Source organism: Plectropomus leopardus, chromosome 6 (genome assembly GCF_026936395.1).
Source record: "Plectropomus leopardus strain MGB_pleo_1.0 chromosome 6, ASM2693639v1, whole genome shotgun sequence".
NCBI classification, from domain to species: Eukaryota; Metazoa; Chordata; class Actinopteri; order Perciformes; family Serranidae; genus Plectropomus; species Plectropomus leopardus.
In genome coordinates this window covers 25,467,909-25,482,862 of record NC_142181.1, presented here as the reverse complement: position 1 = coordinate 25,482,862, position 14,954 = coordinate 25,467,909, and the positions used below count along the sequence as shown (strand labels likewise).

Sequence of the window (14,954 nt, the reverse complement as noted above, 5' to 3'; positions counted from 1 at the left end):
TGTATTATCCACATAGGTCTCTTTCTCTCCAAACAAGCAGACCTGATGATCTACACCAGTAAAACAGTGATGTATGATTATGTTAGAGATCAGTGTTTTTCCAATGTCATTCGACTCATCATGGAGGGGCTGCTAACTACAAAGAGTGGCCCTATTTAAATCCAGTGTTTGGTTTGTCTGTACTGGGCTACTGTAGAAAGATGCCACTGCAACAACCATGGCAGACATTGTCAATTAGGACCTGCTCCCTATGTAGATATAAACAGCTCGTTTTAAGGTAACTAAAATAAAACAATTCTTACTTTCAGTTGATTATACAGTGAATATCCTTATATTGTATTCCATTTTTTTGGTCAAAATAGTCCCCTAAATCCTACACACTGGACCTTTAATAATCTGTGTAATTCTTCTGTGTAATTCCTGTAAAGAATTCTGATAATACTTTGATGAATTGTGCTTTTGCTCATCATCTTCACACCTCGTCTTTTATTTGGCCTTGGAGCCACACCCATAGGGCAAAATACATCATTTAGTAAAAATCATTTAGTAATTCATTTTAGCTTTTACACGGGCTACAACACGGGCAACATGTGGGACCTTCCAATGACTTTTTTCTTACTCAAAATGTTTCATATTCTGTTTAAGTCATGTAATATTTCTCTGCATTACTCATTTTACTTTGATAGAGCCAAATAAATCCAGCTATTTGAGCTAATTAAATGAGTCGTACCAATGACAAAAGGTTCCACATTAAAACTGTGTTTTGATGCATGCAGTCACTGGAGTAGCTGTTTTTCTGTCATCATCTAGGATACTTGAGCGTTTTTTGCAAACTCACAGCACGGTGACAGGAAAGAGGACGGACGCCCTTCAGCCGCCGCAGCCGCGGACGTGCGCGCACCGCTGGAGGCAGTCGAGCTGCAGCCCGGGTCCGGTTTGGAGGAACTCCGGCTGATGTTAGCAGCGGAGGAGAGGAGAGCAGAGAAAGGAGAGGAGCTGGGTGGGTATGACATGTGAGCCAAGTCTGCACAGATACAACAAATACCCAAAGTATGCATGCGGCATGGGCGGGCCGATGCTCTAAGGGGACTTGACATAGGTGAATGAGAGCACAGCTGCAGATTAAATTATTTTCTTTTTTCTCTCTTTCCACAGTGAGAGGAGACCGTCACGGCAGCTGTAGCTTCCCGTGCCTGCTTCAGTCTGGCGGGCGTCAAGGTGCAGCAGCAGGCACGAGGGGGACGGAAGCGGTTTAATTGACTTATCCGACGAAACGGTGCAGCGCAGAATAACGTGACGGCTTTACTGAGTGACCGCAGGCACGGAGACACACGGGAGAGGACACTATGTCAAAGGAGCCGAGAGGAAAAGGTAAGGGGGACACTGCATGCTTAGTCTCGTGCTAACAGGTAGACACCCGCGTCTCGTGCTGCTGCTGGATGTTGGCGCGCACAGCCGCGTGCTGCATGGATGGAGACTATCTGTAGGAATGTGCGACGTGTCTAAAACCGACCTGTCTGTGTCAAACAGACTGTCTAGTGGACTGTGTAGCCCGGACTGTCCTTACATTTGTCTGTCTGTGTGTGTCCGTGCTGGTGTTACAGCGAAATGTGTGACCTGTCAGATTCTGTGTTGCTGCAGGGTCATATAGGCTAAAAAAAAAGATCAAATGTTGAGCTGGTAGTGACCTGCAGACAAACCTGTGCTCACCTGTTTCTGCTCTCACGGTCATCAACTACTGTATGTGTGACGGTCCAAATACCAAATAAGAGTGAGGCTATTTTTGGCAACAGCTGTTAAAATTCAGGATGTGAGCATATATTTAAAAAGAAAAAAAAATACCAGGAGAAGTGAAGACAGAATGATACAGAGAAGTTCAGGGAATGCTAATAATAGCATTCAGTTTGCCATGCAGCTCATTTGATTGTCAAATTGGATACAGTATGTGGGGCAGACAGCCTTGACAGGACTGCATCAGCGAAGCCTCTGGGGTTGTGACATATCTGTAGCATAAAAGGTTTGTTGTTGCTCTCACAGAAGATTGTTTTGCTGCTTAAAAATGGCACCTATTTGTTTGCATTATGATAGTAGAATTTGTCCAGAAATTGCACAGTTTTTGGCAGGTAGTATTTTATTTACTGTTTGCATGGGTGGATAATGAGACAATGTGCCCCTGGGCATATATGCACAAAGGGGCCCACCGCCTCTCCAACAAAGGTGCAAGACACAGACTTTATGGTGGTCTTGCAACTCTTAGTTGTTGGTATGCTCCTTCTAAGGGTCATTTTGTGTTGACTTGTAGCTGAATTGTGTCTTGTTTTGTGTCTTTTTGCAATCATTTGTGTCTCTGAGATAATTTGTGTCTTATTGAGGTGATTTTGTATCTTTTCTGGTCATTTTTGCATTGCTTTATAGTCATTTTGTGTCTCCTTGTGGATGGTACGTGTTGATCTGAGTGACGTTTTGTTAGTGAAGGCCAGGACACCCTGACACTTTGGGCCCCTGGCCCTGTGCCTGGTAGACATTAATTAATCCATGATTGTTTGGATTGCTAATTACTGCTTTCTATGCCAGCATCATTTTATGGCAATTTTCAGATTTTCTATGGTGTATTAGACTGCTAAATGCCCAGTTTATTTATTTATTTATTTATTTATTTATTTTTACCTGTTTATTTATTTTTAGGCTGATTTTCTTAAGAAATGGACTGAACAACTCACAGGCTGTGGCGTCAAGTTAATGCATAAACCTTATAATGATGCTTAGTGGCATTGTGACAAATGAGGCATCTCTTCAGCTGGAGGTTCAGGGTTCTATCCTTGTGTTGTCATGCATCTCTTCCCTGCTGAAGAGCCTTTGAGCAACATACTGAATCTCTTCCAGCTTCTGGCTTGCTGTTCTGGAGGCTATGTGGCGTTTGTGCTCTGACCTTTTATCGAGGCGAGAGCGGAGAGAGAATTTTCCCTGCAGAGATCAATAAAATATCAGATCGTTATATTCTTGGTAGTGACATAAAGTGCCACAATAGAGAAAGGATTTTATTCAGTGTGGTTTGGGCTTTAATTGCTGCCTTGGATTTAAAGTAGCATGCTGACTGGGTACAAGTTAGCTGTGACATACAAAGTGGATAGTCTCTAAAATAATAGGAATTAAATATCTCCCCTTCAACAGGCTGATTTAAGCAAAATGCCAGGAATTAACACCCAGTAAATCTCCACTTAGGTTTCTTAAATTTACACTGAGTGTTCTCTGTAAGTACTGGTTTGCACATTTCATTGCTGATATACTGATATATATATATATATATATATATATATATGTATGTATATGTATATCATGTTTTCATGCCTGCACCATTAAAATCAAGTGAAAATATAGTCTATAGTCTAAATTGCCTCAAGTGACATCACCTGAATCTGATTTAGAAAGAAGTAGGGCTGGGCGATATGGAAAAAAGTCTTATCACGATAATTTTTTTCATATCAGTCAATATTGATATACATCACGATATACATGAAATCACGATTTCTGTCAAGCTTAAAGGTTCCCTTTTACTCCTAAGTGAGATATGAAGATATCATAGTTCACTGACATAGTTTCATTTGACCATGATGTGTTGGATTGTAATAAACACATGATTCATTATTATTTATTAAACTTTCCAGCATTATATAAAAATTAAAAACTCCATCTTAAACAAACACATTAAAGCATGTGTGTGCTGGCCACCCTCTCATGTCTACAGGACTCTGACTAAAAACCTCCGTGAAACTTCTGTGCTATTCATTTCATCATTTTACTCGGGAATTAAAAACTTTTGAGTAGGCCTGCTTTTCCTATAGCTGCTAAAAGCCTGCCAACATTCCCAGTTCGAGAAAGGGTGAAAATAAGGTAATGTGCTTGTGGCCCCAGGCCCCCAAAACATTACATCTGCCCCTGGTAATAATAATGAGAGCTCAGCGGGAGCGGCTGGACGAGACACGGAGCGGTGCATCCTGGTGTTTCTAAATACTTCCATCCAAAGTCTGATTAAACCTGAAACTAACACACAGTAGTATGTAAAAGTCTAAAGAAGTCACTTTCCACCTGTGCAAATTTGGCTGTTTCAGACACTTTGGTGCTATGACGAGAAGCTGCGTTCTGTTTGTCTGTTTCACTGGGCTGCTGTTGGACCATCAGCTGTTTGATCTGATAATGAAACGCTGTGGCTGTCAAACACTCAGCTGTTCTAGAGTCAAAGTCGTTCACTGCATTTGATTCGCCACGGCACTATCCTTATTATCATTGGCTGTTCGTGTTGTCTGTCAAAACATGGCTGGAATGTGTTCTATTGGCATTCTATCAACTACGTCTCATATTTCAATCAAGGAAAAGTTATTTTGCAATTGATATCGTTATTGTTTTTGTATTGCCCAGCCCTAGAAAGAGGTGAGTTTACCAAACCTCTGCATTCTGCTCATTATCACTGCTTGAGGCTAGCAGCTCAAGGCTGCCTTCACTGTCACAACACACATTTCTTAATTTCTGACTGTTGGTGATGTAATGCATTGTGGGTAATGTAGGTGCCAGGTTTTGTTTGGAAGAAAAAAAAAAATAGCCAAAATGGTGGTGCAGTTGTTGGCATTGTTGCCTCACAGCAAGAGGTTTGAACTTAAGGGTGGAGTGGTAGGGGTTGGGGGATGGGGGGCTTCTTCTCCTTGTGTCAATGTGGGTTTTCTCCGAGCTCTCCAGCTTCCTCTCAGTCAAAAGAAATGCAGGTTAACCGGTTACTCTATATGTGGGTGTTAATGTGAGTATGGCTGTCTTTCTCTGTGTCAGCCCCGTGACAGTCTGGTGACCTGTCCAGGGTGTGAATGAATGAATTAAAAAAAAAACTGATATTACTGATAAGGTTGGATCGATTTGTTACCCACCACGAAAATATCCAGATGGCTTGTATTTATTTCACCTCGTGAGCTTGTATGTGTGTGTGTGTCATCATGGTGGAATGTGGTTTCTCTGATGACATTAGTTGTAGTCGGAACTACTACAGAAAACGTTTTGAGTATTATGCCAGGAACCCATGTCTCTGTTTGTGAGGACAGCGATTAAAGATGGGTGTGGTCAAAGCAAGGGTTCCTAGGGTTTAGGAAGTAGGGCAGGGGCCACTGCCCCTCCACTGTATGCCTCTGGTCCACATTGTTTTGAAGTCGCAGAATGTGGCTTGAATGACAGTTTTGACCTTTTTCTTTGCAAGCTGCTTTCGAATTTTCTTGTGTCGTGTTATAGTCGAGAATATGAAAGGATATGAATATAAACAATATGCTGAAGATCATTATAAACAGACAGACAGACTGACAGATAGATAGATAGACTGACTTATCGATTGATTGACTGATTGACTGATTGATCGATTGAAATTTCAGAACAAAAGGGGGTTACTGAAGAGCTTGTATGGCGGTGGGGACAAAGCTGTTCCGGAAAGGGCCCTTGTGCACACAGGTAGTCCATACCTACATCCACAGGAAAGGGGGATGAAGTACTGGTGGAGTGGATAATCTGGATCTTGAGAGACAGTGAGTTATTTTCAGTCTACAACTGTGGTGCAGATGTGTGGGTCAGAGTCTGTAAAGAGTTTGTTTGCAGGTTCAGTTTTTGTGGGGCATTTTTGTACATAAAAATGTCAGGTGCATCCTCTCAGGTCATGAAGAATTTGTTCTACTCTAGAGATCAGGCCAACAGTCCTATTTTTAGTAGACAATCTCACAAGACAAATTAGATTCTTCAAAGGCATGGCAAACTTTTTTTTTCTCAACAGCTGCAACTAGATGTCTTCTCCAGTTAATCTTAATTATATTGCACTGAGCCTCACCATAAAATTCACTAGATAATGGAAGCGGCACTGTGAGGCCTCTCATTGTTTCAGCCTAGCTCTATAAAATCATGTGAACCCTGTGATGTACCAGCAGGCCGGTGGCAGATTGAAATGTGGCAATGTGTGGATTTACTGGTCTTGCATTCATATGTTGAGCATGCAGTGTGTCTGTTTCCAAACAAATATTGCTTGACCTCAGTTCACTGTATGACATCTAAAGTGGAGCAGTTCTCATAGAGGTATTGTTCTTTAAAGTCCCGCCAACATGGACAGAGCAGACTTTTTAATTTCATGACTTTCACTTATGAACACAGATCTTATCTTTTCATTTTCAATTATAAAAGGGCTGCAGGGATTCCACACATTTTAATTCTAATTTAAATTCTCTCTTGACTCACTTGAGAGTTAAATCTACACTGTTATCTAGGTTAGGGACTGTAAAATAAAAAGGAGAGGATAATTTATGAGTGCTGTTAAGTACTGCAACCAGCATTTATGGACTATTTAAGCTTTACAGTTTGCTGTGCCTTTTCTCAGCTCTTGCAGAAACAAAGGCATTGTGCCCAGATTCCCTGACTGCCTTTTACAACAAAAGAGAGCCCCAGTTTAAATCATCCAGATATTGAAATATAATTTTCACAGAGTAATAATGATTTAGAAATTATGAGGGCTGGGCTGAGTAAAGCATCAGTCCTCAAAATAAAGCAGGTGTGACTCACACTTCGCCATTTTTTAAGCCATGCCAGTGCTGTGGCTTAAGGGATGGCTAAATAAGTCTGTCTGTTGGTTGATCCACCACCTCGGTCCACACAGAAGTATCTCAACAACTGCTGGATGAATTGTTATGAAACTTTTAAACATTTCATTTCCCCAGATGATGAATTCCAATAACATTTTGGATCCCCTGAATTATCATCTAGCAATACCATTACGTAAGTCAGTATTTTAGTTTATACTAGGGCTAGGCGATATGGCTTCAAAATAATACCACAATATTTTTAGGCTATATCGCATTACACTGTATATATCCCAATATTTAAAAATCACCTCTAAACTATAGTAAACTAAGTATAAAATTATTAAATGAACTACAGTTACAAATAAAGTAGCGACTGCCATCAAAGAAAAATTACCCAAACTACTGTTGTAATAAAGTTGAATAAAATACTTTTATAATGTTAAATAAAGTATAAAGTTAAATAAAGTGCTGTTATAGTAAATTTAAATAAAGTATTGTTCTAATTAAATAATTCAAAGCAGAACCCATGGTGCATTTATTTTTTAAGGACCAGGCTCATCTTGGGCTGGAAGTGTTGATGTTTCTGCTGTGGACTTGAAGCTTCCGGTCAGCAGTTGGATGTTAGTGTAAGCAGAAAGTAAAACTCTAACCACGGTATGAGGATTCATTCACTGCGAGCTGGAAACAAACCCTCAGCTTTCCAGTTCATATATTAATAGTATTTGCAAGTCATAGTAGTGCTCCATGGTCTGGAGCTCTGCAAAAGCCCTGCTTTTTGTGTGTGTCTGTGAGAGGCAGATAGGGAATAGTCGATTGAAAGAAAATGAATCTCCAACTATTTTGATTGTCAATGAATCCTCATTTTTCAGTCTAAAATGTCAAACCATTGCTAGTTCCAGCTTCTTAAATTTGAGAGTTTGCTGCTTTTTTGTCATTAATGATAGCAAATGAAGAGTCTTTAGGCTCTGGACTGTTGGTTGAACAAAAGATGCAATTTGAAGACGTTTCTTTGGGCTCTGGGAAGTAGGGATGAGCATTTTTCACAATTATTTGACATTTTACATACTCAACAATTAAAGATTAACTGGAAAATAATCAGGCAGATTAACTGCTAATAAAAATAATCATTAGTTGCAGCCCTAATGACAATAGAGGGTGCATTTTTGTAATATTACTCATAATTTAACCCACTGATATGGGAATTCAAATCATAGATCCTTTATTGGTCGTTTCTCTCTGCTCGAGGGTACTTCCACCACACTGCAGGACCTGCGGCTTGAAGCCAAACAAAGTCTTATGCTGCCATATATCTTTAAGAACTTTTGCTTTCCTAAGCACCCACAGTCACAATAAGCCAAACAGTCCACAACCACATATCATAACAATAACAATACAAAATTAGACAACACAGGATGTCATTAAAAACACACACTATTACTCTCAGTTCTCCCTCCCAGAGTCTACCTGTTAAAGTTTGTCATGAACCGCTCGACTGCTCAGTGTGAGGTATAACTCCTCTGAGCACTTTGTATTCGTCCTATTTGATGAAACTGGATCAGTCTGAACTAAGGGGTGTTTTTTTCAATTGCTGTCCAAATAAAATAAATGGGTGGCCTACCTGCTGTTTTGTCGAGATTCAGCATCAAGCTAAAAATAGAACTGAAGGATTCTGATGAACAGTCTCTCTCTTATTCTCTCTGCTTCCTTCCCTCTCTCTGGGAAGGTGAATAGTAAAACCATTTGGCACTTTTTTAGTGCTGTTGTGTTGTTTCTTAAAATAACCTGCTGGCACTTTTTCCTCCAAAAGTGATTTCATTTGATGCTGTAAGTGATTTCCCAAATGCAGCTCCTGTCACTCAGTTTAAGACATGATAAATACTTTATACACTGTGTGATACTGTCATCATGGCAAATGGTCCCCAGACAGGATGCTCAACAAGCAGCACCACAATGTTCTCTGAATTCTACAGAGTCCTGTGCTAATGCATTCAGCCTATGACCTCTGTTATTTTATTTGATCATACAAAACAGTGATAATTTAAATTTAATAGGTGTTTGTCATGGGGAAGCACACTGGGCCGATGTCGGGGAGCTACTCTTCACAATGCACACCGCAGCTGGCTGCTGCTATTTCAGGTCGGAGGCACAGCGGTGGCAGGGGACCGTCTCACCTGGAGCCCGGCACAAGTCTGCCTGTTGTTTAATGGCCAAATGTCTTGACGTCAAACTGGAGACAGCATTTTCTATCTCGCCATTGGTGAATCACTTTGTATTTGTGGCAATGAAGAAAGCTCTCAGACTCAAATAGGCTTTTTGTAGGTGCACTTACTCAGCACTTTAATGCTATTATTAAAATTGTTTAATGCATCTACAAGTGTGGAGTAGATGTTTTAGTAAGGCTCAGGACATATTGGGTTCATCAAATTCATATTGTTTGATTGACTGAATGGAAGCAACTGTCAGAGAACATTGAGTCACATTGTCAAAAATGCTAACATATTTGGTGCTTTCAGCTTTGAAAATGTGAACATTTGTTACTTTTCTCTGCCTTATGTTATGGTTACCCAAATATCTCTAAGGTTGGGCAGTTTGTCCAACCAGACAAGCGATTTTGTCTTTGTGATCTTGGACCTTGCGATGGACATTTTAAATATTTTCTGACATTATATATCTGAATCGAGAAAATAATCGCAAGATAAATCAACAAAAGAGTAATCATTAGTTGCAGCCTTGGTCCATAGAACAATAAAGGATTGCTCAATTGGCACAAAGTACAGCAAGCTGTAAGACAGCTGTCGGGTTTAACTGTTGTTTTGGACAGGCAAGTTTACAAAAGGTTAGGCTGCCAAGTTTCAGTTCACTGTTTTGTTTAATGGCTCAAATTCTCAAATGGTTGTTTTTGGCCTAGTAGGCTTCTGTGTTTAATAAAAAACATTAATAAAACCACTGTACACCACCTGCATGGCACTAAAAACAACGTCAACTATTAGCTGGTAGACAAAGTGGAGTTTTTATTTTTCTAATGAGTTGATGGAGACCTGAAAAAAGCTTAAACTGGAGTGACAACAAGCCAAAGCCTTCAAGGCAGACACTGATGTCCATTCATATTCAGGGCTCAGCTCAAGGGGTCTAGGGGCAATGTTACATTGGACAGATTTTTTTGCATTTGTGACAGCTATATGCATTTTTTTCAAGCCATTTAAGATAATACAATGCCATAAAATCTGTACATCATTTGGAGTAATAACACAATTGCTAATCACCCATAGCCACCCTGTAGAGCCTACATCCTATTTTGTATTGAATTGTTGTCCAACCATCTTCAAACAATAACACAACAAATGTTGTGGATGACAAATTTTCACTCCTGCCATCGAGAGAAAGCCAAAAATCATCAGATGCTACTGTTTTTAAATTACATAAAATAATTAGGAGAGGTGTTTACGCTGCTCGAGTGCAGTTCACAGACTGAATATTTAGTTGACAAATCTGCTACATCTAAATCCATTCCATAATAACCTGGGCTCTAAATACAAATGGAAGAAAAATTAGGCCAACAGAATAGCATTTACTCAATTATGTTAGGTTTCACTAGGGTGCCAGGTGGCCTGCTGACCATTTTCTAATTTACAATAAAAATAAATTGATATCGCAATAGGATTTTCTTTTGAACTTTGTATGTGAATAAGGTATCAGAGTGCATTAAAAAAGCATCAAAATAGAGCTTGTTCATTTAAAAAAAAAAAAATTTCCAGGGGAATATTGCCTGGACCCCCCAACAGTAGTCCAGACAAAGCCCCTAATTTCCTTAATTCCTTGGAACTGGCCCTTGAACTCCTGTTATTTTGAAAAAAAAGTGGCCCCTTGACAAAGCAAGTTGTATCACTGCATATGGGAACAGTAGCCTATGGACTGAAGCCCCAGCAGCCAGCCCCTGATGCACCTGTAAAGTGAGCAGTATGTTTATATCAGAGTTAGGGTTAGTTATGTTATTGTTGCCTGATACTGCAGTACACTGCAGGGACTACTTGGCTCTGTTTTTAGATGCTTGTGAAAAGATGAAAATTACATTATTCATTGAAAAAAACATCCTTTAAGGCCAGAAAATTATATTAAGGACACAGCTGCAGCCAATATATACAGTGTGAGATGTCTTCTCTGGTAAGCTGTAATTAACTGATTACCTCTTCACTCAGTGCATATCCAATTAAAACTCATAAGAGCACTGAGTTAATAAAGTAACTCCCTCAAATGCAGTCATCCTAAGGCTGGACAGAATGTGCTATATGTGGTCATTGTTGTATAGACAGAATTGCAGGCTTAGTAACGGTGATTATCACCTCATCATGGCGTAGCAGTCCATTAGCAGCAAATGCAAGCACTGATCTGCAGTCCAGATAAATAGCATCCAGAGGGATAGAGTCTCCAAGGTGAATTTGTGAGTGATTCAACATTTTTGAGGAGAGATCAGTCTCCTCGGTGTCCCTTATAAGCTGTCGAGATTGATTTTGACTTTGTGCTGAAATGAGGTTTAATTAAATTACTGGACAGGCTATTAATAGCTATTTCCAGCTCACAGAGGACCAGACAGACTTTTCATTGTGGTTTATCTTCTGGGAGCCGCAGGATGTTCACTGTTGCAGGACATAAACAGACACAAAATAAAAGTCAGCGTATTTTATTTTGTGGATTTTCGAGCAGTATCACATCTCATCAAGTCTGTGATTTCAATCTGTACTGTTGCATGTTAAAAAGGTAAAGGGTTAGATGCACTTCTCATTTCCTCCTTTCCATGCACAGAAGAAAAACATTATTGGATTTTTTCTTCACGTGGTGGATATCACAGTCTGGTGGCGTCCAGTATTCGCTCTGAAGAGGTTTGCGTCATCACAGAACCCTCCTGCGCTTCCTCTCTGCGTGACGGCAGCCGCTGCCATGTCTTATGACCTGGGAGCTCTTCTGGGTGCTATTAGTTGCTTAGAGTTCCTTGAATATGAAATGCAGCTAATTACAAAATGAGATGATTGGCACTCATTTGGCTTACAGACCATCTGGGTTGGAGAGGAGAGAGGGCTATGAGAGATAAAACTCCGGCAAGAAGAAATTCCTTTAGGACGGCAGCAGCAACTGATCAAAAGCAGATTTCTCCTCTGGGGCTGTCTTCAATGCTGAAGGCTCGCTCATTATCCTCAAACCTCCGAGCACTTTATAAAAGCTCACATTGAAACAATTTCACATTTAAAATTGCAATCATTTCATCTTGCATATTACAAGCATATTAATCTCATGGCAGGAGAACGGAACTGGCAACAGTGGACTGTTTTTTTTTTTAGCTGACATGAATCTATTGGTCTAGAGTCATGCTGTCATGCCTTAATTCTGGTGCTTTTACCTGTCCTTTCCAGTTTATTTAGAGTGGAGAGAATGCTATTAATGAGTCTGGTGTGGATAAACAAAATAATAGAAAAACAGCCATGAACTGGTGAGAAAGTCAACATTGGCCAACCACGAAGGCTATCCCTTGGCAATCATTGATTGACATTGTTCTGTATTATATTTCATGGTAAGCCAAATACATGTAATATTACATAAAGACAGAAGTGGCTCCAAGTTATTGTTTTTGCGAGTCATAAGTAAGTCTCAAGTTGTTTCACTCAAGCCTTGAGTCAAGTTCTAAATTAAGACAGTTAAGTCACAGGTCCTAAACTTTTCAGTCTTGAGTTCTAAGCCATAATGCGCTGTTTACCAAATGTAATGCCATTTTAATAACAGAGTAATATATTAAATTCACAAAAACCAGCAATGCTTTTCATATTTATTTGTTAAAGCAAGTTTGTTAATAGTTGTTGCTTCTCCGTTGACAATTTTCAATCTGCACATTTTGCAATTCATGCTTGACCTGTTGAACCCTGCATAGTTTATGTTACATGAACAAAATCTTAGCTTTGGCAACATTTGGTTTCTTATTCATTCTTTTGTTTCCACAGTGATTTTTTTGTGTGGCTGTTTTCATTTCTGCATATTCAGGATACTGATAAAAAAAAAAGCCTGCCACTAAAATAAGGACTTTTGCTCAGGCTATCAACAGATTGTCTTGAACATCCATGGCAAAGTTGATTTATCAATGAAAGCACAATGTGACAAAGTGCAATGAAAACAGATACTCATTAACTGATATTAGTGGAGTAATGGAGAGATGCAGAGATCCCTATGTTGTAGGGTATAGTGTTCCTTAGTACATTTTTAGATAGTTGTACTTGACTTTAATATTTCCACTCCAGAGTATTTATATTCCATTTTGTCTTACAAATAACCACACTTCACTGTAACTATATTTATGTCTCATTGAGATACAAGCACAATGATGAAAAAATGCATGTACCCTCTGAGATTTGTGGAAATTATACCCTTCTGTGAAAGCCACCTGCAAAATAAATTCAGCTGCAATAAACGCCAGCTGCATAATGAACCCCAGATGATTAGGCTGAGTATAAGTGAACCAGCGGCCCCTCTCGAAACCTTACACCTTTAGATATCCTCTTAAAACACACTCTTTTGAACAGCTGGAGGCAGCTGTGCAGTCCAAGGTTGGATATTATTGTATGATTTCTGTCAGAGTAGCTGAAGCAAATATATGCAATAAGGAAGATAGAAAGATGAATGAGTTCAATTATAAATCTTTCAGGAGCTGCAGTCAAGCTATTTCTTGCTTGTCTCCCAGAGTTACCAACCTGAATCCATAACTTCACCGTGTCTTCAACAGCTGCCTTCCGATAGAAAGATTTCCCTTTTTATTGCCGCCCTACAGGTGAACATGTCTGTGTTGAATTTCACATAAATCATATGTATCTATTCGTGTGCAAATTACACTGAGAATCAATGGGAAATACCATAAGGATGAATAAATTATAGGGTTTATTTCAGGAGAATAACCTGAGTCAGAGAGGAAGATTTTCTCCCATTGTGAATATTGTATGAGTCATGCAGGATTAGAGATGATAATATTCACTTGGAAAAAAGATAACTTGATTTAGCTTTTTCATCAATAAATACAGCCCTGTCTGCAGCATATCATCACCACTAGTACAGCTGGAAATTAATCGGAAAAGTGCAAAAGACTACTCTGGACCCTTTCAACATCTTATCTAATGAAAATAAAATATGTGGTAGAACACTTTTCTCCATTGCCCGAGAAGTGATGCATAGATAAAGTATGGATCGTTCCAACATTAGCTGTGCAGCGCCTCCCTGCATTGGTTTGTAATACTAGACCGGTGAAGTTTGAGAAAGGCACAAGATTTTTTCGCTGTTTCTTTCTAACCTAATTCAGCACCGTTGCCTTTAAGCAAATCAAAATGCCTCTGCGCCAACAGTCAAATATTTGAACGAAATGCTGGGGTTCCCACTCTGAACTACACCTGGTGAGTCCTGAATGTATGCTGACTTTAGACCTTTAAAGGTCCACTGTGTAGGAGTTAAGGGAATATTGCCAGAAAATGAATATATACTGAAAATTTTAAGCCCAATACGCTTGTTTTGCTCTCATTTTTAAGTAAAAGTTAAAGATCTAAGACTATTTTGTGCACACAATAGATATATTTCTATCAGATTTTAGTCACGTTTACTTTTGCAGAATGAACACCACTCTACCCAGCTCAGTCTTGGCAATGTGCTGGAAAGGTAGAAGGTAGATTTATTGGTCATTTTTTAAACAAAGTTTAAAAAACAAAATTACATTTGTCCTTAACCCTGCTACATCTTTGGAGTTGAAGGATCAATTGATTAACATCAGCAGCTACTATAAAGATTTCATCTGGTTGCTTGGTCATGTTGCAGCTGATGGCATTGTTCAGTTCCTGCAGTGCATTTTTTAAGGAGTCTTGTGTCCTTATGGCTCCCAAGACGGTCCGCCCATCCAGTGCAACAGCTTGATCTTGGATGTTAGGGGTTATCCATGTCTCTGTGAAGATGTGCGTAGAGCGGTCTCTGATTTCCCGTTGCTGAGTGAGCCTCAATCACATCTCATCCATTTTATTCTCCTGTGACTGGACATTAGCCAGAAGAAGGCTCGGTAGAGGAACAGCTCTCGGTAAGAACTAAAAAAAGGTCCAAACTTGTTGAAAAAAGATTTCCACATACTTACATCTATGCAGTGTTTCACTTTATACTGAGCTTTCAGACTATCAGACCTTCATCAGATATACATGAATGATCAGTGGACAGGCAGGTGAAAGTAACCAATCCCAGTCTAATCATAAGCAATATGCAACACACCTGTGTACAACCCTGGTGGTTGAAGCGCCGTGTTCCTGACTGTCAGTCTGTACTCACTCCATTCAGTATCGAAAAACTACAATTCCC

At 39.6% G+C, this 14,954-nt stretch overlaps 1 protein-coding gene across 1 annotated transcript in view; it reads left to right on the top strand.

Moving 5' to 3' along the window:
* pitpnm3 (PITPNM family member 3) overlaps positions 1 to 14,954 on the top strand; it is a 116,848-nt gene continuing 101,894 nt past the window's right edge. Inside the window, exons 1-2 of the mRNA XM_088079076.1 lie at positions 1 to 1,000; positions 1,156 to 1,371. Of these exons, the coding sequence (XP_087935202.1) occupies positions 1,347 to 1,371 (25 nt within the window). The 5' untranslated portion in view covers positions 1 to 1,000; positions 1,156 to 1,346. The remainder of the gene's footprint in view (positions 1,001 to 1,155; positions 1,372 to 14,954) is intronic.